The sequence below is a fragment of the Lacerta agilis genome, chromosome 5 (assembly GCF_009819535.1).
Source record: "Lacerta agilis isolate rLacAgi1 chromosome 5, rLacAgi1.pri, whole genome shotgun sequence".
Taxonomy (NCBI): Eukaryota; Metazoa; Chordata; class Lepidosauria; order Squamata; family Lacertidae; genus Lacerta; species Lacerta agilis.
In genome coordinates this window covers 45565951-45589911 of record NC_046316.1, presented here as the reverse complement: position 1 = coordinate 45589911, position 23961 = coordinate 45565951, and the positions used below count along the sequence as shown (strand labels likewise).

Genomic DNA, 23961 nt, shown 5'->3' with positions numbered 1-23961 from the left:
CTTCCATTCTTATAACAATCACATTTTCTTACTTACCTCTTCCCACTTCCTATAGCTTATATCATAGCAAGCACAAAAATAATTTCAAACTATTTTTATCATCCTAATTGTTGTTGTTATTATGATTACATTTATATCCCAACTTTCCTCCAAGCACTCATAACTGGCACACATGGTTCTACCCCACCCCAATTTTATCACCACAACAACCCTGTGAGGTTGATTAGGCGGAGGCTCAAAGTCGCTTAGTGAGCTACATGGCTGAGTTGGGATTTGAACCCGGGTCTCCCGGGTCCCTGTCCAACCACTACACCGCAGTAGGAATTGGAAGGGTGGGGAAAACGGCTTAATTCCAGTCCCCAAAGCTGGCTGAAAGGTGCAACAGAGTTTTCAAGATGCAAAGATTCAGGGGTGACACTGGTGAGAGTGGACTCTCTTCCTTCATAACAACATAACATAGGAGAATGCCTTATACTGAGTCAGACCATTGGCCCGTCTAGCTCAGTAATGTTTACACTGAGCCTGCTGAGGTTTCAGGCAGGGTTCTCTCTAGGAGTAGCCAGTGGCACAGAGCGGGTGGGGCTGTGTTGCCCTCCAAGCATCTCAACACTGCTGCTTACCAAGGGAGATGGGGTGTGTGAGAGAGGCGTGGCGGCTATGCAGTCAACAAAAACTCCTGCCACCAAGCACTGCACCACACTGAGTTCCCCACCCCTCACCCAGTCCATAAGTGGCAGCGACAGCGTTGGGAAGCCAGGAAAGCAACGGAAAGAGAGCTGCTTCTGGTTCTCTTCCAGCCTTACTTGGAGATTGAAGCTTTGGCATAGAAGGTCACACATGACTATTCTTCAGAAGCACCCATACAGTGGTACCTCAGGTTGCGGACACGATCCGTTCCGGGGTGCCATTCGCACCCCAAAAAGTCCACAACCCGAGCGGCGATATCGCACATGCATGGAAGCGTGATATCGTGCTTCTGCGCATGCACGACCTGCGCAGAACGATTCTGCGCATGTGCACGCAGTGAAACCCGGAAGTAAACACTTCCGGGTTTGCTGCGTTCATAACCAGCACCGTTCGCAACCTGCAGCGAACGCAACACGAGGTACGACTGTATTTCTGGCCAGACTGATGGATCTGTAACCTGACCATCACTGTCTATGATATTTTAGTTACAGGTGGGTAGCCGTGTTGGTCTGCCATAGTCGAAACAAAATAGAAAATTCTTTCCAGTAGCACCTTAGAGAACAACTGAGTTTGTTCTTGGTATGAGCTTTCGTGTGCACACGAAAGCTCATACCAAGAACAAACTCTGTTGGTCTCTAAGGTGCTACTGGAAAGAATTTTCTATTTTGTTTCGACTATGATATTTTACACATATTTGATAACATTGCTTAAGTTATTTTGAAGCATTAAATATAACCTTTCTAAGTGCCTTTAAGAATTGTTTAACTCTTCGGTGAAGTTTTGTATCCAAATTTATTGCAAGCTGCCATGAGCATTTTTTTAATGGAAAGTTGGAGTATAAATATTAAAAAAAAAACTGCCGTCACCATAATATTTTACATGTTTACTAAGGAGTTCCACCGGGTGGTACCGTGCTTTTTGCTAAAAAAAATTTTTAACAAAAAATGGGTGTCGTCTTATACACAGATAGTGAATGCAGAGGGGGGACGACGACGTGTGATAAATGGCAGCAGCAAGCAGGAGACTGGGTGGGTGATTGGTGGCTGCGGCAATTGGGCAGGCAAATGGTGGCTGTGGCAAGGCGGGCAGGCAACTGGCAGCTGTGAAAAGTGGGTGGGTGGGCTGTTGGTGGCAGCAAGCGGGCGGACAATTGGCGGCTGTGGCAAGGTGTGCGATCGGCAGTGGCTGTGGCAAGCGATCGGCAGTGGTGGGAAGGCGGGTGAGCGATTGGCGATAGTGACCTCCCTCACCCCCCCAAAAAACGCTAAACAACCTAATTTCTTAATTTTGGGTTTAAAAAAATAGGGGTTGTCTTATACATGGGGGCATCTTATACATGGAAAAATGTGGTATTTAACTTTTAAAATGTGCAAGCAGAACAGTTTATGTTTATGTACTGGGGCTTTCACCCTCTCCTTGTCCCACGGCATCACCAAATCCGCTTGGGAAGGTTGGGGAAACCCTGCAGAACAGATTTAGGGGGCATGCACTAGGTTGAATGCAACTCATTGTGTTTAGTAGGACCTATTCCCAAGTAGGCATGCATTAGATTGCCCTTGTATATGCTGAAGGGCAGAGCTATAACCTTGATATCTCTGCCTTGAATACAGAAGGCTCACTGTCTCATCTTCCAAACCCAATGTGAAAACTTCAGAATAAAAGCAGCCTCCAGTTGTAGGACAGTCACCCAACTGCATATAAATGATATTGTTATAAAGTTGTGAATATCTGATGCTGGGAAACACAAGTCCTGCTTTCATGGCTTGCTTACAGGTTTCCCACAGGGCATCTGGTTGGCCACTGTGAGAACAGGATGAGTCACTAGCCTGATCCTGCAGTGCTCTTCTTATGTGTACTGTGCATCATTATGGGATACTAGAGTTGAGGTGTTTTCTTCCCACTCTATTCCTCCTTGGTCAGACCACACCTGGAGCACTGTGTCCAATTCTGAGCACCACAATTTAAGAAGCACAGTTCTATGATTCTTTCACACTTGAATCCAAGCCCTTTGGGGCTTTATTGGTGGTGGGTGGGGAAACAGTGCTGTGAGCTGTGGCTCGAAAATGAATAAGAGGCCAATGGCTTTCTTCCTCGTTTGCTATAATTGTTATTTATGTTTCGAGTTCTGTCAGCATCTGGCACTGTACCACCAGAGAGATGAAAGAAAACAGCCTTAACCAAAGGAGATATACATAGACACACCGCAAGAGCCTAGATGTGTTGTTATAGCTGAGCCTAGAAAACCAACACATGGCAGTAGTTTCCCATGTAGATGAGGTAGAAACACAGAGACACCAAGGGAAATACTCAGCCCTGGGATCCAATAATCAAAAGAACACAGAAGCCCTGTACTTTAAGAGGTTTATCTTCTATTAGGTCAGCCCAGGCTACCTATTTGGCAGCGTGTCATAAGCCAAGAACAGGAGTAAGCACTGCATGCCCTGCAGACATACTGTCAGAAAATGGAATGAGTTGAGCAAAGCGTGGGGAAATGCAGCAAATAATCTCTGCCACATGCTGCAGTGGAAGGAAAGAATAATAAAACAAATGGTCATCTGCCAACCTCTCTTAGGCCACAATCCTACGCCCACTTACTTGGGAGAAAGCTCCTCTGAGCTCAGTGCAAATCACTTCTGAATAAACACATATAGGATCAGGCCGCATGGGAAACCAACTTCAGTGTCCTAGAAATCTAAAGATGTTGAGCCAAGAAAGCAAAGCCCATAGGTTGGATCCTGCTAAAGAAGGTATTTTGCAGTCTTCTACCACACCAGCCTGGCATGTTACAATTTTCTAAGTGTACACAAAACAGGCTTTACATGTGCAATTCAATGTGTAAAGTGTACATTTGGAAATGTGGGGAAAATCCAACATTGTGTGAGCTGGCTTCTGCACCCCCCAACTTCAGAGAGCTGCATTGGGGAGAAGAGGAAGGGGAAGTCCCATTGTGCAAGCAGATGTCCATTTTGTCCACACATAGACACCACTGATTTTCACCCAGTGTGTATTATGCAGACACACAGACCAGGTAGTTCAGGTTTGGTACCCGGATGTATGGTAGCGTAGAATGCATTCCAACCTGAAGAATCACAACAAACAGAAAAAATAAGCTATTGCTAATGTGTCACTGAGTTGTGACATCTGTCTAATCCATTGTCAAAAGAAAAGGAAAAGTGATTACATGGCATTTCTCCAAAAAGCTGTTTTGTTGTTTCATAAAGTTAGCCAAGAAAGTTCTGATTCCTTTTACATTAAATGGTAGGAGTAGTGCATAAAAAAAGAGAGTCACTTCACATTAATGGTAGGAGGTAAAAATTAACTAGATTTTTCATGTAAAATATAAAGGTTTTTTTTAAGACCTCATGGTTCATTGAAAGATTAGTTAACCTGCAATTATGATTAAATTCCAAAGGTAAAATGTATCTGAACACACACACACACACACACACACACACACACCCCTTCCTAAGACTGTCCAAAGTTCTTATTATGCTGATATTAAAATTCATAAAGCAACACTAAGTGGCCAAAAACCTCTCCAACCTCAACATTTTTTCAGGGGTAATAATAATATGCAGCAAATGCAGGCCAACCAAAAACCACTTAACTAATTAGTAGTTGCAGTCGCCGAGAAAACATGAATCAACACTGTTATTACAAGTGGCACATTTGAGTGGCATCTAATTATGACTTGATGAGCGTGATACTTGCATTATCAACATTACTACCACATCCCATCAGGGACTAAAAGCCGCTGATGGCATTGACTGCAAGAAACTCCCCCTCAATGGCACTGCAGCACCCAACAATCTCCTTGGCAGGGGCACCCTCACTAAATGACACGTTAAGCGTAATTACTGGCCGACATTGTAAATAAACAGGATTGGAAGTGAAAATTGTACCAAGTGCATAAGACACAATCTGACACATTGGAAGTGGCAGCCTTAATTGAGAGTTTCTTTGACTGCTCAAGATCATTTCAACTGCATTTCTCGGAGGACAGTGATTATAACTGTGGAGACAGACGGCATAATGGTATCAGCACTGCTGACAGAGCAGTGAATTAAATTGTATCTGCTGTTGTGTGAAAGCCTTGATGAGAAGTACAGATCCTTAGTGGTCTTATCATTATCACACAATGGTCATGTTGTCATCAACCTTTCTGGCTCCAATTGAAAAGAAATGATTGTGTGTTGAAGCTTCCCCCCCTACCACCACCTCCTATCTCTTCTGCTGAATAGAACCAATTTTCAGAGAGCTATGAAATCACGCTATAGGGCCTAAAATGCAGCTGCTTGGCATACAGACTGGGCCCCATTAAACAGGAATCACGCACAATATGTGTTTATGCCGGGAGAACAAATAGACACTGAGCGCAGGCCAAGTTTATTCACAGACACAAAGCCCGTGTAGCTCTTCATCAATATAATTGCCTTTTATATTGTCGTTTAAATAATGGGCTCCATTATTGCTGTAAAATCCTAATATTCCTGGCATTTTATCGCTATGTTTACAAGGTATGTCTTTTTCCCCCCTTTCTTTTTTAAAAAAGGGAGGGGTGAAGCACATGAAAGGGAAGATAAAGGAAAACCCACGGCATTTTACAAGAGCAAATATTACTTTCAAATATTAAGCCTCCACTCCTTGACATTTTCCGCCAGGCTCTTGAATTCCCAGTATCACTAGCACATATTAACAAGCCGCAAGGTGTCTGTGTGTGCCTGCCCTATTCCTTCCACTTCTTTTCACAGGAATTCGACTTCTTAGGCCTTACCTCCCCTCCCCCGCCCCAACATACAGCCACTCCACCAGATTATTTCAAAACAGCTTAAAGTTTAGGACTGTTTCACTGGAGGTTTTTCTACTGCATTTATGAACCGATGCAGACCCCAGTCGTGTTATCTTTCTTAGTTATCTATGTATGAGGTGCAGGTTCTTTCTTTTAATCCTCTATTGCTAATGCCTAATACTGCAACAAAACATACTATGGTGACAGAGACCTAACATAACAGGCTGCAATACTGTTGTCATCTCCTCTCTTGAGAAGCTATTCACGGGAGGGCTTTCCACTCCCATTAGCTGTGCTTTGTTACCTCCAGACACCACATGGCATCAATAGAACCATTATCACACAAGAGGGAAAACTGGATATTTGGTGGAGGGGGTGAGTTGTTAGCATATTTATTCCTTGCGCCAGTGGGAGACATCATCATACCCACTTTAAATTTGGTTATGTAGATGTGCTTGATCCTTCATAAAGAAGTCAGCAGCCTGAGCCTTAGACAGTAAAGCAAACAAGCCTTCTCCAATACATTGAATTTGGGTCCCCACCACAGAGATATTCAAAGGAAGAGTTCCACACAGCCGTCACAGCCAGTTCCAATTAGAATCCTCCATATGTGGGAAAGAATAGCAAAAGCACACAGGAATAAATGTAAAATGTAAATAAAAGAGGGCAAGGGCAGAGATTTCTTTGCCTTGCAATTCTTTGAACTAAAAAAGATGTTCTCTGTCTATCAGCCCCTGGGTATTACAAAAATTAAAAAATAATAATACTTCAGCAGTTGACAAATGTTGAAAGTAAGGAGGCAAAAGCTGGCATTTAGTGTATTCATTTCAATTAATTTTACTTATAAAAGTCTTTTGGAGAACAAGTACTCCTGCCACTTTTCAACCCAAGTAATGCTATCCAAATGGAAGTATTTAAAGGAATATTTCATTCCCCTATACAGAGGAGAGAGAGAGAGAGAGAGAGAGGAAGGAACATTGCAATAAGACACTAAACAGAAGTGATTCTTTGACCAGAATGTAAATGTAACTGTTGATGCCTTCACCATGTCAGAGCTGAAATGTAGGTTTTCTATGAGGTTGCAAGAGCCTAGAAAGCTTATTGACATATGTTTTGGCATTACATCACAAAAACAGTGTTTATCATTTTCCAAAGTCTGCAGAACAGACAGAAATTCCTCGTCGCTGCATCTTCGTGACAGGGAGAACTATACCACTTTAATTTCTGCCTACTTTTAACAGCATTTGAGCCCTACGGTAACTTGTTTCAAAAAAACAATATGGAGCTTGCTTCCTATTTATTTAGAACGAAGTAAATGATGTTTTCAAAGCTCTACAATTACCTTTAAAACATATACAATAAAATATTTCTCATAACTGCAGTTCCATCAACTTACGCTTCTCATGAGGCATTTAAGCAGGGGAGGGGTGGCAGAGGGGGTGGCAGAAACCCCGCTAGGAAAAACTTTGTGTCTACTGTGCCAGAAAAGGTCATCCTTGTCAAGCTTTTCCCGCATTTTTTGTGGGTGGAGAGCAAAGATAATTTCAAGGGACTGCCATAAAACTGCCTCTCAACCTGTCTCAGCTATTGCTTTCATTCCTACACATTTTCATGGCGGTTCAACATCTGGAAGATTTTACCAGCTACAATAGGGAAATAGAAATCCCACAAGAGGACTATTAGGACTACCTCATGCTGTATTTTGAGGAGGGAAAGAATATGATGCAAAGTGGGGAGAAAGAGACCCCCTTTCTCGAGTTCTCTGTATGTACCAAAGGAATTGGGGACACAAAGGGGTCTTACAATAGGCTTCAGAGAAGGCAGAAGTGGGCAAGTCTATCCCACTGCTGCTACCCCTCACTAAAACCCGCTTCAAGGCAATGAGGATATTAGCATTGCCCATTTCTGAGCGTGATCTTAAAGAAGCAGAGATGGTAATGCAAACCAAAAACAAAGATCACCTCCTCCAAGTTACCTGAAGGAGCGTCTCCACCCCCATCGTTCTACCCAGACACTGAGGTCCAGTGCTGAGGGCCTTCTGGCAGTTTCCTTGCTGCGAGAAGCCAAGTTACAGGGAACCAGGCAGAGGGCCTTCTCGGTAGTGGCACCCACCCTGTGGAACGCCCTCCCACCAGATGTCAAAGAGAAAAACAGACTTTTAGAAGACATCTGAAAGCAGCCCTGTTTAGGGAAGCTTTTAATGTTTAATAGATTATTGTATTTTAACATTCTGTTGGAAGCCACACAGAGTGGCTGGGGAAACCCAGCCAGATGGGCGGGGTATAAATAATATAAATATATTATTATTACTATTATTATTATTATTATTATTATTATTCCCATTCTTTGTGGGGCCAAGCCATAGGAGTCAACTCCTAGGGGCCAAGATCACTTTGGCCTGCTCAGTAAAATATTTGAGGGGCGGACCCCCCCCCCCCGCCAGTTGATGGGCATTGCCATTCAAATGGTGTGTGTCCACTGTGTCATGTGATCAATTATGTGCAGCAGGGCTTACCACCTGCCCCCCAAAAAATGTATTTTAAGTTGGCACCCCTGGTCCAAGCATATTGTACCTAGTCAGTACCACACTACTTATTGGTTTGCCCAACCCACAAGGACAGCAGCCTTATTCAAAGATTTAAATCTCCCAGTTGAGAGATCGACTGGGTATCTGATTAACTTTTTATTAGGGGTTAAGTTTGGAGAAGAAGAAGAAGAAGAAGAGTTTGGATTTGATATCCCGCTTTTCACTACCCTAAGGAGTCTCAAAGCGGCTAACATTCTCCTTTCCCTTCCTCCCCCACAACAAACACTCTGTGAGGTGAGTGAGGCTGAGAGACTTCAGAGAAGTGTGAAAAGTTTGCGGGGATGATAAGTTGAATTCTTCAGGGGAGCAAACTCTTATCTGACAGAATGTCTGATTTTAACAATCATTCTGTATAAGGTATTTTACTCTGTATAATTGGACTACTGTTAGTAGTATTTTTGTACATTATTAATCTTCTCTCTCTTTTTAAATTTCAGTTAATTTTTTCTTTTTTCCCTTTCCTCGCTAAATCTGAAAATCAATTTTTTTTTTTTTTAAAAAAAAAAACCTATAAGGGTAAAACCCCAGAGTAACTGAATTACTGTACAAATTTCCAAAAGTTAGATCTGAGTCACAACACAAAAGGTACTCAGAAATAGCTAACTGGTATTTGCCCATTTGATCTGTTAGCATAGAACCTTTATTCCTTTGGAAAACACAACTGTACTTACTTTTCTGAATCTCTTCCAACTGCTTGACTGCTTCATCTCTCTGCTGTTTGATTTTGTCACACTGCCGGAAGATACAATGGCATTTTCAGAATTTAAATAATTAAAGCAACTTCCACATAATCAACAGAAAGCAAAACAATGATCAAGAATTAGGATAAAGCTACAAGAGCAGATTTAACTTACAACTAAATCTTAAAGAAAGGCAGGTTGTAATTTGGGGCCAAGTCCTGCTTTTAGTTTTTAAACTCCAGTACAAAAAGTGTCAAGGTTCAAATGACAAGATTAATAAGCTGCACCATCAATTGTGAAGAGGACAAGCAAGTTAAAATGGACAGGTTTCATCTAAAGAAAAATAATGTCCCAGTGTGAGGGTGCTGCCCATGGCTTCAACTTGAGATCATGGACTGCATTATATAGCAGCTGTATAAGGGTATGCCCATGCAGATATGCCTATAGATGAAAAAATTGGAAGTCCTTGGTGAATTCAGGTAATCAAATAGAAAGGTTGCAAGGACTCAGTCCAGGACGAAAATAAACAATGGTTTCCTCTATTTTTGTTGTTTAAAGTATGAAACAAATTCCAGTTGCAATGATTTTTAACTCCAGGACAAGGCCCTGTTTCGTTTATGCTTCATCAGCTGTCGTTTCTTAGTTTTATGGTCAAAGTGTACCAAGTGTGTTTGACTAGCTAAGTGTGTTTGACTAGCTAATGACTAATTGTGCTAGGGTATCTCACCTTTTCTTCCAAAGTTCAACTAATCCCTTGAATGGGTAAACAAATCAGGCAGTAGAGACCTATCCTCACCTTCTATGTGCATATATACTGATCAAGTGAAAGGGGAAGGGGACCAGCCCACTAGCCCTACTCCTGACTTCTACATGGGCAGAAGGTAAGAGTGGCACTTATCAGGAGAGCTGTTATTGTACAGAAGTCCCATGCTCACCTTCTGTCAAATGCACAGAGGACAGGGCAGGACCAGCAACATGATCTGCTTCCCCTACACATATATGGTACATGCACTTACAGGAGACACTAAGGATTAAAAGTCAAGGAAGATGTGATGCAGGAGATCTGTGATCAGGCTCTCTTGTTTCTTTAAAGTTATAAGCAGCTATAGGGGAAGGGGGCTGAATTGGATCAAGGCCATGCTGCAGGTAAAACGCGTTGCCACGTGCAAGTTTCCACAATATAAATCACACCACTTATACTGATATTTGCCTTACAGGGGGGAATGCACCAGAAAAACAACAGCTTTTGTTTGGTGTTGGAGTGGAGTGGGGTGGGGGGAGAAGCTGATTGGAATATGTCTATCCTCTCTCCACCATGCAACTTCCAAATTTGATTGAACCATGCTCGTATCTTCTTTTACCTTTATTTGTTTGTTTATTAACAAAGGATTCCTGACCCTGCTTGCTCTGCTCACCAATTCTGCCTACTCACCAGCTCCTTTGCCAGCACCCTTTCCCATCACCTGGCCAACCCCTCCTCCCTTTACACAAAATTCACCCCCTCACAACTCTCACAAACCTCCCTATCCCCTCCAAAGGAAGGGGAGGGGCTTCAGAGAGAAGTTTGTCAAACTGTTATTTGAAGCACCTCCTCCCCTTCCATTAAACCTCACTGCAGCTGTGTTTAATATAGGGGGAAGGCACTTCAGAGAGCAGTTTGGCAAATGACTTGCTAAAGTTCCTCCCCTTCTCCGTTAAACAGGTCACATGGGAGGCTTACAATTTTAAACACACACACTAATTAAACTAAAAATCAGTTAATAAACATCATTAGCCATTCTTTTGACACATGCCATCAACTATGCACATCTTAGGGAATAAGAACAAGCAATGATGAAGCCACACAAATTTCCCTGGGTGGGGAGTTCCAAAAGTGTGGGGCCACTACTGAAAAGGCCTTGCCCCTAGCACCCACAAGCCTCATAGTTCTTACTGGCAGGCCAGTGAAAGACAACCTGGGAAATCACAGATCTCCCATATCACATCTAATTTGTGCTCTGAAGCTTTTCAAGGCATTGTTATATAAAAGTAACTGTCATAGAAAGACTTGAGTTTGGAAAATGTTAGCTGTTATTTCAACCTAGCAAAAACCAAATTCTACTGAAATTTCAGGACTGCAGCCTGCATATCCATTCATTGAAATAAAGCAAAATGATAAGCAACTGTGGGAGAAGATGGAATTAAAATGTCTCATTGAAAAACCAGATATGCCTGCCACAACAATGCCTACCATGTTTTTTAATATATTAAAAAAGAAGCCCTTTATGTCTTAGAATGCAAATGAATGGTCAAGGACAGCAATTCCGGAGGTGCCAGCTGCCCCTGCCTCCAAAGTAGTATTCTTTTCTCAAATCTTAACACACAAAAACATCCATACAAAGACAAATCCTCTTAGGGTATGGAAGAGAAGAAGAAATATTCACATGAGTGGTTCACATTGATCAGACTCAGAGGCTTGAATATATGGATAGTTTTGCTATAAATCAATAGTATGTTGTATTTACTTTATGGGAAGAAGACTGTGAGTGGAAATAAAAAAAGGAAACAGTGCAAATGTATAGCTTTCTAGCAACAGAAACTGGTGGTTTCCATGAACAAAAACGTGCAATGTGGACACAAAAAAAGTTCAGAAATATGGATTAGAGAAAACCAATGACTTATTATTCTGACTCTCTTAAAATTTGTCTCAGTGCAGATGTTAACGCCACTGTTTTCTTAACCGTTGTTAAAAGATCAGGAGCTAGTCAGAGTCATGTACACTCACTTCCCAACTTCTGCAGCATGAATTTCCTCCAACGTTCCCTTGTCAGCCTTCACCATGGCAAAGCATTACATCAATGACTCCTATCAGGTTCCGTCTCAGCTAGGGAGTGCAAATCTGCATCAATTTCAAAACCTGATTCAGATAGCAATTCTGGTTAGTGTTGACGATCATTAGTCTTGATGTAGGGGTGTACTGCAGTCTACAAGAAGTTGTTTTGAGCTGGAAAGTGGGGAGAGGACTACACAACACTGTAGTCTCCTCTCAGTTTTATCTGCGACATTACTGATGGAATTAGTACACTAGTCTACTGCCAAAAAAAATCATCACACAAAAGGCCTTTTCATATGCTAACTTATATTTACAGTTGCAAATTTGTAATTCAAAAAGAAATATAGTGCATTCTGTCCAGGTGCTAACTGATAATGGACAACTTCAAGGCCCTCTCCCTTCTTATAGTGCTTATCTTAAACTGGACCAGGACTGGATGACCCTTCAGATGGTGGCCTCCTTCAAACAGAAGAATGTCTCCTGACAGCCCTTCAAACCCTGCAGTAAACCAAGGCTTCTGGTTTGTTGCTCCTAGCTCCATGAAGGGAACAATTGTTCCTGACACAGGAACAATTCAACAGTGTGCTTGAGCAAAGTGCTTGTTGGTGGTGAGCCAAAGTTTATGGTTTATCAAGATCCACCTACTGGCATTGTTGGTAAAATAATTGTTGATTTAGAAGATTAATTGCCCACCTTTCAGTACAAGTTTCACAAAACAATAAAGGCAATCACAAAAACAGTAAATGGAAAAACCCAACAGCAGCAATAAAAGCCTAAATAGTATCAAGTCACATTAACTTAAAGCCTGTTTAAAAAGAAAGAAAAATATTTAAACTTATCTAAAAAAGACGAGCTCTCAAATTCTGTCCTCAGCTGTCACAACTTTGGGAGACCACAAGGGAAACTTGCTTTATGGGTGTTAATATTCTGATGGCCTATCAAGTACTGGATCTCGAAAGGCAATAGAGTACGTATGGGAGAAGATGCTTCCTCCGTGGTCCCAGACTTAAACCAGTGCCATCCTTGACATGTCTACTCACTTGTCCCATTAAGCTCAACAAAGCTTATTACCAGTGAAGTAGGTATAGGATCACAGCTTAAAAGAAATAGCACCCCACATTTAGACTACAAACCAGGAATACTCAACCAATGGCCAAATCCCTCTTGTCTAAGAAGGGATGTGGTTGATGAATCAACAGAATATGATAAAACATGATTGTGGACATTGTCTTGGCATGGACATCTACCAGGAGCACTCCCAAGCTGCCAACCTGCCCCTTCTGGGTGAGTGTAAGCCTATTTAGGACAGGAATTTCCATCACTCCCCAAGCATTGGGACTACACACACCATGAGCTATTTCTTCACTCTGTCCAAATTAAGCTTCTATTTATTCAGTCATCCAATCCACAAGCAACTTTAGACCATCTTTTAGGAATGGAATGTTGGAGGCTGCCTTATACTCATTCAGACCAATGGCCCATCCAGTTCAGTACTGTCTACATTGACTGAAGGTTGCTCTGCAACATTTCAAGACTGGAGTCTTTCCCAGCCTACCTGTAGATGCTGGGGATCTTCTGCATGCAAAGGAGATGTTCTCCCAATGAGCTACAGACTTCCCACTAAATTAGACCAGGGCACTGGGTTCAGATGGAGAGGAGGAATGGTGATGGGAGTCATTCCACATAGTTCACTGTTTCACCTGCTGTAGTGACCATCATGAGCACTAGGTTTCTATCCATTTCTTTGAGTGTGAGAGTAGGGAGGAGTTTGCAAGAAACCTGATATTTGTTTTTGCTTTGCACCTCCAACAGGCATAAGAAGAAAATGATTGCAGTGTGTGCTCCGGCTTTCAAACTGCATCCCGGCCAGGATTAGGATAGGAATCATGGTCTAAGAGGCACATTGTGGTGCTGGTGACAGTCTGAAATTAGTGTGTAAATAAGGAAGTAGTTTTGTTACTGGTTTCTGCTGAAAACTTGCATGAGAAATGTTCTTATCTGAACTAAATACGGGCAATGTCAACTATAGCTAACTACAATGAGAATTCTCTTATATCAACATATCAAGTTTGGCAGTTCTCATTTTTATCAGTCTATGGCTGCAATCCAAGATACACTTACCTGGGAGAAAGTCCCACTGAACATAATGGGGCTTACTTCTAAGTAGACGTTTATGGCCTTGTTATCCACTGGGACATACATATACACTGTGCCACTGCTGGGAGCTGGTTGGCATTGGCTCATGACAGGGCCTTCTAAGTGGTGGCTCCCTGATTAGGTACATCTGTCTCCCTCATTACTGACTTTTAAGAGGAATTTAAAAGCATTCCTGTTTAGCCAGGTATTTGATGGCTGAACAACACTGAATCTGGCAAAAGGAAATCATTGACTGAGAGAATGTAAATGCTTTAAAATAATATTTTTAAACTGTTTTTAGAACTTTTTAAATAGTATTGTTTTAGTGCTGCTGCTCTGGGCTCCTTTGTGGAATGCAGGTATAAATCAAATAAATAAATAAAGGACAAAATTACTAAGCAAATTGGTAATACAAAGATATACATACCAGTAATTTCCACTATCACAGAGGTACCAAAGTACTACTATGGTTATGGAAGTTGCTGCAAATACTTCCTCATATGGATAAAATATCTGTAAGGGGAAATGCCGATTGTGCCAAGGTCCATCAAATCAATAGTTACACAATATTTTATATCACATGAAAAGAAGTACAAACCTCTTCTTTTGTTTTCTTATTTTCTGCTCTTAGATCTTCATATTCACCAATAGCTACAAAAACAAGATACAGAAAAAGTTATCTTGGTGGTCCTCTTCATGGAAATCTCATTAACTTTCACACATCCAAACTTCATGTTGCAAGTCTATAATAAAGATCACTTTGCTTACTGGAATAACACATAGCATTTATACAGAACTTTAAAAGAGTGTTCAGGTAGTATCATAGAATCATCACAGACATTATCTGAGCAATTAAAAGACTTTTAAAAATTATTTCGCAAACATAAATGACATCTAAAATAATTCCATTAGATGTCAGTCTGGCTTCTCCAGAAGCAAATGATGATACAGATGAAGTCTGGGAAATAAGATGCTTGGAAGGAAAGATTATAGACAGTAATGAAAAGGCAAGAACTAGCAGAGTTGCACACTTTTTTTGCTTTATGACCACAGCTTCATAATTAGATTTAGGATGTTATGTATCCGATCATTTTGTTATTCATGCAGAATACAGTATACCCTTTATTTAGTAATTGTGCATTACTGAACCACATGTTCTCTCACAATCAAACTAGCTGGTATAGTCAGATCATGAGTGACGTTAGATATTCAGTAACTGCAACACCAATGGTGTTTTGACTTTATAGCCTCAACTTAATTTTAATTACCGATTTCTAATTTTCCCCACAAGGTGTGCATAGCGGTGCGTAACTGTAGGACGGTTCACACAACATCACACACACAGTCACAGTTATGACACTATACAGATAACTTTGATATTGTTACCACAAACAAAATGCTTTTTAGCAGGCTCAGTTCACACGTCCAGCTGCAAGTAATGTGCTTATTTATTATAACATTTATAAGCTGCCCTTTAAAATGGTCCCAGGAGAGCTTTACATCAACAAAAAAACTACAGAAACAATAAAACTAGTAACAAATAAAAGCAGCATTTAAAAGCAATCATGCATAGAAATTGCAGGTATCTATTTATTTAGTTATTATATTTATTTGTTATTTATTTGTTGTCTCATACAGGAGGTCTCTGGGCCACATACAATGCTAATATCTAATACCAGAAATAAAACCATAAAAAATACAAACAATTCAGCCAATATTCAAGTCAAGGGGGAAATATCAAATAATTTAATCATACAAAAGGAGCAAAAACACCCAGATGCAACCTAAAACCAGGTAATCCCTATCAGTTTAGAAGAGCCTGAATTAAATAATATTGTGATAACATTTAAAAAAGATGTTTAAAGAATAGAAAAGTATTTGCCAGGCATGTGTAAATCTAGCCCTATAGAGGCTTGAGACACCATGAACCCAATGAGTGATGCCCGACCTGGACTTGTCAATTGATTTCTGTGGGTCTACTCTGATCATGACATACAACTGGGTATCACTCTGTGATCTACTTTTATATAAAAAGCGGGTCAGACTTTAACCTGCTGCTTAGCAAATTATGTGCAGACATTTTCCATGAAAGATTAACCAGTTGTCACGGAGCCCAAGACGATTCCTGTACCATGTCTTCTGCCCAGCTTTAAACTGTTCCTTCTGACATTGTCTGGTCTGCAACACATTCAGAACATCTATTAATTATTGATGCACTTTCTAAAGTATTTATAAAGGTAACCTTAGTGTGAGGCATAAATTCAGAAGTTCTGGGAGTATAAAAGGCTAACAGAAGTGCTAGACTTCACAGACTCAGACTACAAGCCTATGCAGTTTCTTAGAATTAAATCCCATTGAATTCAATGGGGTTGACTTCTGAGAAGACATGCCTAGGAGTCTGTGGCTAGAGTACCAATAGCCTCTTTGGTCTTTGTTCTAAAAAAGGAGTGAGGTAACTTCAGCCTTCAGTCCAAAAGGTCTCATTCACCTATGTTTTAAATTTATAAAGCATTAAGTGCCTATACATACAGGATCTGCTAGGGCACGCACAAAGTAATCTGGGTTAACTGATCCAAAGAACATACTGCTGTTTACACAGTAAGTTGCCACGCTCAGTTAGATTCAGGTTTAACTAGTCCAACATTCTTTGTAAGAATCCCAGCAACCAAATAAGTACTAGGAGGCCCACCAGGAACAAGACATTTCTCTACGGGGGAAAGCAAGGGCCAATCTTATTTATTTATTTGTTTACTTACACGTATACACTGCTTTATTGTAAAACCAAAACAAAACAAAAAACTCAAATGGTTTACAAAAAGATAAAACAAAACAAAAATACAACCACACTTAAAAGCATACAAAAGTTATACAGTAATACTAAAACAACATCAACTTTCTAAGCATGAGTAGGCTTGGCCTACACTGTCCTATAATGCTAGCAAAGGCAGCTACTAGTGTGCATGCCATTTAGTTATTCCCAAATCAACAGTCAGGCTCTCACTTTGCTCCTCCTAGTAAAAGCAGTGTGCACAAATCAGGAAGCTTTGTGTTCATAATTATGTCAAAATCACAGATTGTGGTTTGTTGCTCCCTAAAACACAAACTTCCATAAGCCTGCAGCAAACCACATTATAGGGTATGGATAGGAAGCAACAAACCATGGTTCATATGTGATAGAAAGTCAAGGTTTCCTGATTTATTTATCCTGTTCATGCCAAAAGAGTGAAGCAGAAGTAATCAGATGGCATACACCACCAGCATGCTGCTCATTCATGGTATGCCAGTGACATACTGTCTCTGAACATGAACGTTCCAAATAGCCATTGAGACAAATAGCCTGTGGTTTATCTCTGTCAACCATTGATTCCATGAATTTATGACTCACATTCTCCAGCTCCCTGAAATCAAAAGGACCTGGAAACTAAACTCTAATAGTCAGAAGTATTCAGTTAAAAACAACAGTCAGAAGTATCCAGCACACAAAAGAAGGCTAGATACTTGGCTACTTCTATATTCACAACTGTCTTAAAAAAAACAAAAAAACAAAGGGAAAAACCAACATTCAGGGGTTGCCTGTCAGCAGTAAATGTGGGCAGCTGATGTGTGAACATGTAGAAATATGTGATAATGGCTGGAGCTGAGGGGACATTGGATGACTCCAAAGTTTAAAGGGAGGGTAGGTTTTCCACATTCTATCCTGGTTATGATTTCCTCCACTGAGATACTCTGGTAAGTGTAAAATACTGTACTGCAGCAAGTGTTTGATAATGTTTTCCTGCCACTCCCTATACAGTGGTACCTCGCATTACAAACACCTCGGGTTACAGACTCCGCTAACCTGGAAGCAGTAACTCAGGTTACGAACTTTGCCCCAGGATAAGAACAGAAATCGGGCGGCGGCGGGAGGCCTCATTAGCTAAAGTGGTACCTCAGGTTAAGAACGGTTTCAGGTTAAGAACGGACCTCTGGAACAAATTAAGTTCGTAACCAGAGGTACCACTGTACTTTAGGGCCACATTCACACTATTCATTTGACACATTATGATACCACCTTAAACATTAATGGCTTCCCTCAAAGAATTCTGAGAGCTGTTGTTAGCAGGCTCCTACTGTAGGGTTACCAGACATCCCCGTTTCCCGGGGACAGTCCCCGGATTTGCGAATAAGTCCCCAGACAAATTCCATCCCCGGAATGTCCCCGGCTTTCATCTAATGTCCCCGGGAAACGCAACAGCAGCAGTCTCAGCAGCCTGGAGCAGTTGGCTCTGGCTGGCTTCAGGAGCTGCTCGGAAGTCCCCACATGGCGGTGGTGCAGGGGCTCTAAGATGCAGCTTCTGGGCTGCCTCCACCTTCCCTGACCCCAGCAATTAAGGGGATCCCTCAGTTGGGAAGGGAGGCTTCCCATTGCCTAAGTGAGAGATCCCTGCCCCCTCCTGCTTGCATGCAAGCTCTGATAGGTAGCGTGAAGCCTCCCTTCACAGCTGAGAGATCCCCGCCCCATTCCTGCTTGCATGCAAGTAGGAGTTGGGATGGGGCTGCTCTGAAAGGCAGTGTGAAGCCTCCCTTCCTAGCTGAGGTATCCCCGCCCCCTCCTGCTTGCACAGAAGTAGGAATGGGATTGGGGCTGCTACAATGGGAAGGGAGGCATCGCGCTGCCCAAGCCTCGATGCCGCTCTTGGACCACCTTCCATGCCTGACCCACCGTGCACCGCTTTCCCCACCATCACCACCACCGAAGAACCAACAACTCAGGGGCTCCTGGAGAAAGGAGATAGAAGCCTCGGAGGAAGGGGAAACGTGGCGGTTCAGGTCAAGGAGGCAGCCATCCCTCTGCCCCTGCCATCGCTGCAGCATCAACATCCCGAACGTGTAGTATTTAATTAATTAAATAATTAAAGTGTCCCCAGATTCATTGAAAAAAAATCTGGTAACCTTATCCTACTGCCCTCCCAGAACTACAACTCCAGAGTAGTTTAACAATTCCTCTTCCCATGAGAATTTTGAGAATGGTTGTTCCATGAGGGGAAGAGAGCTCTCCTTAACAAATGGTAGCTCCCATAATTCTTTGTGGGAAATCATGACTGTTCAAAGTGGCATTATGGTACAGTGGTACCTCGGGTTACAAACACTTTGGGTTACAGAGTCCGCTAACCTGGAAGTAGTACTTCGGGTTAAGAACTTTACCTCAGGATGAGAACAGAAATGGCGCGCGGGGGGGGGGGGCGGCGGCAGCAGGAGGCCCATTAGCTAAAGTGGTACCTCAGATTAATTTGACCTCCGGAACAAATTAAGTTCGTAACCAGAGGCACCACTGTATTTCAAACCTATGGTATCAATTTGGCCTAGAACAGTAACTCTGTTCAGACATTCTATTATCACTGCATTGAGTGGAAGAGCAGGCACCCACATATCCCCTGCGAGCCCCACCTTGTGATATCCGTGCACTGGGGGAATGCCTGAAAAGGCAAGCCTGCTCTTTCGCCTCATGATTTGCAACCATGTTCTGAATGACCATTCTGTAGACATCCATGGCTTCCCTTTTCAAACTTTCCCCAAATGCATGGACAGCAGAAGGGGGAGGGCAGTAGAAAATGTGATCGCAGGCAAGACCCTGCTCACCACAAAATACAAAATTGTGTGATTTTGAATGTCTGCAACATTGGAGAGCTGCTGTCAACCACAGTACTGTAGTCAATACTGAACTAGAGGGGCCAACAGTCTGACTCCGTATGAGGCCAGATGCCAACAACGAAAACCTTCAGATGCCACAAGCTGCCCAGGGTGTGCCATCAGCATGCACAGAACTGACAAGAGGCTGGTAACATGGCTTGAAGTTTAAAACAAGCTGAAAACTAGAGCTGACACTGCCTGAATAGGCAATGGAAAAATAGATGGAAGAAGCAGGGATGCATGCTGACCACCACTCAATTCTACTAGATGATACACAGTATACAGTATTTTAAACCTGTCCCTTTCTCCAAGGACCTCATATAGTTCCATGGGCATAGCCAAGGGGGGGGGCAGGGAGGGGCAGCTGCTCCCCTAAATCAATAAAAATACATAGCAACCTGAGGTTCTGGCCCCGCTAACAAAAGGTCTGCCCCCCACAACAAAAATCCTGGCTACGCCCATGTATACTTCCCCTCTTTTATTCTCACAACAACCCTGTGAGGTAGCTCATGCAGCAAGAGCATTAGCTGGTAGTTAGCCACCCCATGAGTTTCATCACTGAATGGGGATTTAGAAATTTGGGGTTCCCTAATCCTAGCCTAGTAGCTACTATAACCACTACTCCATGCTTCCTTTTGTTAATTTTTAACCAGCAGCAGGTATGTATTTAAAAGTTACCTTCCTATATGAGAATCAGCTGCCTGCTCAATTAGTGGGGAGACTCCCTAGTTTGAATCATTTTGCGCTTTGCTGCAGGGAAGGTAAAAACACCAGGCGAACCTTGTTTTCTTGGAACCCTTCCAACTGGGAAAAAGGGATTGTTTCACTTTGGGGAATAAGGCTCTTTCGTAGGGGGAGGGGACGTACAAAGCCAGGCACGTGCCACGGATTTCATCACCCCTTGCGCCCAAACCCACAAATCGTCTTTTCCTCTTCCAGCGCCAGGTGGATAAGAAAACAATAAGCCTTTGCAGCCGATGGGAGGAGGTGGCGCAAGCCGATTAAATAATCAAACCCGCCCGATTTACCAGGCAACCGAGGAGAGGGGATTGCATTTTCCTGCAGGGAGAAACAAGGAGGCAAACGGGAAATCTTCCGAATCCGGTTGGGGTGTGTGTGTGTGTGGAGCGGGTGGAAGAGCTGCCTCCAGGCCTCGGGGTTCAGAGACGCCAGCCCTATTAGCAAGCGCTTCCCCGGGGAGGGGGACCCATTTCCCTACCAGCTCCAATGCGGGGCGGATCCGGTTGCCCGAGCTCACGAGCGGCGTCCCCTCCCCTCGCCCCCGCCACCCTGCGTCTGTCTCGCCGTCTGGCTGCTGCCTTTTGACACTGGGCAGCGCGGCGCGAGCGACCTCCCGCCCACAGAGGGGGTCCTCGCTAGGCGGGCGGCCAAAGCGCCGCTCAGGTCGCCCGGGTGCTTTTTGTTTCGGCAGCGGCGCGCCAGCCGCTCCCCGAGCCTCTTGCCGTTTCCCGCCCAGGCGCTGCAGGAGGAGCGGCCGGCCGGTGCATTCGGCCCCCCGGTCCTCAACCTCATCCTGCGCGGCTTACCTTGGTCTTTAAGGCCGCCCAGCAGCTCCAGCTGCCTCGCCTCTTCGGAGCCGCTCATGCTGCCGGGCCGCCCGAGAGCGTCTGGCTCGGCACCCGGAAATGCCGCCCGAGCGCGTCAGGCAGGCGCCGCTTTCACCTGCGAGCGCCGAGAGGGGCGGAGAGGCTGGCCGCGTGCGCTGGGGCAGAGCCCTCCTGCTGCCGCCGCGTTTGCACATGCCTGGCCTTCTGGCGGCCGCTTTCGCCCCGTTCGTATAGGGCAGGAGGGAAGCCAGGCTTTTTTTTTTTTTTAAAGGAAGCGAGAGACAAAGTTTGCTTCCCCAAAAACAACAAACATGTCATGGAGATGCAGTGATAATGCTCTATCCTCCCAGTTACTCCTGTTTCGGGAATGAATGAGCTTTCATCTTTTACATAGCTTGCAAAATATTTGCCACGCACTGTTCCCAGTGGTGGTTGCAAGGTCCCACTGGAATTAAATTGGATGGGCCCAATTAAACATAAAGGAAGGGCAGGGTGTGGTGAAATCTTACTATCATTTCAAACAAAAAGACATGCAAGTGGCTCTCTGGGGTATATTGAACTATCTGAGGGTGAGGTATCTATTTAAAAATATTCCTAACCTGTTCTAAGCGATGCATTGTACAACAGCACAATTCTATGTTAAAGACTACAGCAATATTTAAAAAACCAAGTTAGTCTGGTGGTGGTACAGGCTCCAATCTTATCAATCAGTTAAATCCTGCACAAGAAGAAAGGTCCTCACGAGAAATACTGAAGCAAATAACTGAAGTTGTTTCACATATGGAAGAGGGAAAGGCATTCCAAAGTAAAGGGACAACAGTGGAAAATGTCCATTTTCAGGTCATTGCCTTACGATTTGTTGGGTGAGGTACGATGAGTAAAGTTTTCCCCAATGATTGAAGTGACCTTACAGAGCTATGCAAAGGCAGGTGTTCCTTAGGTAAGCTGCTCCTGCATTGTTTAGAGATTTACATACTAATAACAAAACTTTGAATATAGTCCACTAGCCAGCCAGTGTGCTGCTGTAATATGTGCATGCCCAGGTGCTCAACTAACTTAACAGCAGCTGTGTTCTGCACTAGCTACAGCTTCCAGACAATCTCAAGGGAAGCCCCACATTAAGTGCATAACAGTTTTTCATGAGATTGTTATCTACACACGAGTCACAGTAGCCAAGCTATCCCTGGCCAGCAAAGCATATACCGTAGATGGAGTATAAGTCTAAGATGATAGCAGGCACTCCTCAAACCTGGGAACCACTTACCTACAAAGTCTTCATCTTATCAGGATTCCATCTCACCTGTGGGCTCCATCCAGCACACCATTGCATCCAAGCATCAGTTCAAAAGAGCCATGGCCTCTACCGATTTAGATGTAACAGAGAAGCAGACCTGGGTGTCATCAGCATGATACCTCATCCCACCTCCCCACAAACGATGGCCACCATACAGGAGATGTGCACATAGCCCCACCCAATGTGTTGAACCTGGCCCCATACATAGGAATGGAACCACAGGAAAACATATGAGAGAGATGGTCTAGGAGGATACCATGGTCAACAGTATCAAAAGCCATTGAGATATCAAACAAGCACTACCACTCCCTGGACGACACACACACACAGTCAACTCCCCACTCCCAAATAAGCCATGGTGGGCGAGGGTCAAAAGAGCATGTAGTTTTTATATCCATCACTTAGATAATACTAAACGTTAATAACCCCCAAATAAACATGCAAACGTCTTGGCTGTATGTGAAAATGTGTACTGTATTATAGGCAGTGCTTTTCGGGGGGGGCACAGGGGTACACATACCCCTAATCATTTTGTTAATCTTTGTACTTTTGTCCATTTACTGTATTTATTTTTCTCAATTTGAACCATAGAATGGTGATTTTCTTGAGTCAAAATGAGAGTACCCCTAAACATTTTTAAAGAAAAAAAAGCACTGATTATAGGACATAAATAAGATTGTGGTAATGTATATTGTAGGTATGGAATGCAACAAACCCCCCCCCCCCATTTTTTTTAATGGTAGATTTACACAAATGAACTGACATATTTCATTGCAAACCTTTTGCACTAAACACCATCTACAGGTCTACCAGACATAGATTAAAGGCTATATATATTAACCAGCTCTCCTCTATGCAGACAATATGCTCAGAGAAATCTTGTCCTCCTCACCCGTTATCAGAGGAAAAGAAGCTGCCATCATGCTCCCAGTTGTGGGGGAATTTAATATGGGACTTTGGCAAGTTTTAGGCACAAGTCTGATCCAGAGCATTTTTACTCAAACATAAAAATGGGGGTGGGCAGGGTTGACTAGGGCTGTTCAGGACTTCAGTGGGTTTTAAGTAGCCTTAATGGGACAAATAGTGTGCGCTTGCTTCAGGGGGATCATAGGTAGGGGGAGCGATGTAAAGGTGGGATGATGTTTACTGATAGACTCTAAGATGTACTAGTGAGATACAGCATTTTTAAAAAAGAAGGGGGTGGTACTAAGTTAAATGCTATATGGCACATAGAAGCACAGGCATTCAAGATTACTGAGTGGCTGACTCATCAGAAGGTCAAATCATGACTTGTCATGACCTATTCAGCTCGTGGCATGACATCTTACAACTTCAGGATGAAATGGTGAAACGGCAGACTACCAATTAGTCAACATATGAAAGCAACCCACAGAGCAAATTCCAATAAAGATTTTTTTTTTTTTTTTAAACCTACTAGGCAACAGCATCAAATTGTTACGTGTTTTGGCACAAAGGCGCCTGAACTTTTCCAGCTCTGTCCATTTAAGTATTATTTTAGCAGTAATTAATTGAGCAGAACATCTTGGGGGAGAGGCTGGCACTGCTGCACGTTTGTGTAGCAATCTTTTCAATGTTTTACTTTCTTTCCTGTATGCATTGCGAAGTTACCTCTGATTTAGGGAAATAGCCCCATTTAACAGAGCGGGAGAGGGTTTAGAGGGAAATGAAGGGACATATGTGATCCAGCTCTCTTCCTAATGGGGCATATACTGCTTTT

At 43.0% G+C, this 23961-nt stretch overlaps 1 protein-coding gene across 1 annotated transcript in view; it reads right to left on the bottom strand.

The window, feature by feature from the left end:
* Positions 1-21075, bottom strand: part of SHTN1 (shootin 1) — a 69046-nt gene extending 47971 nt beyond the window's left edge. The window contains exons 1-3 of the mRNA XM_033149554.1: positions 20909-21075; positions 14290-14342; positions 8735-8795 (exon numbers count right to left, since the gene is read on the bottom strand). Coding sequence (XP_033005445.1) covers positions 8735-8795; positions 14290-14342; positions 20909-20966 — 172 coding nt within the window. The 5' untranslated portion in view covers positions 20967-21075. The remainder of the gene's footprint in view (positions 1-8734; positions 8796-14289; positions 14343-20908) is intronic.
* Positions 21076-23961: the final 2886 nt, after the last annotated feature.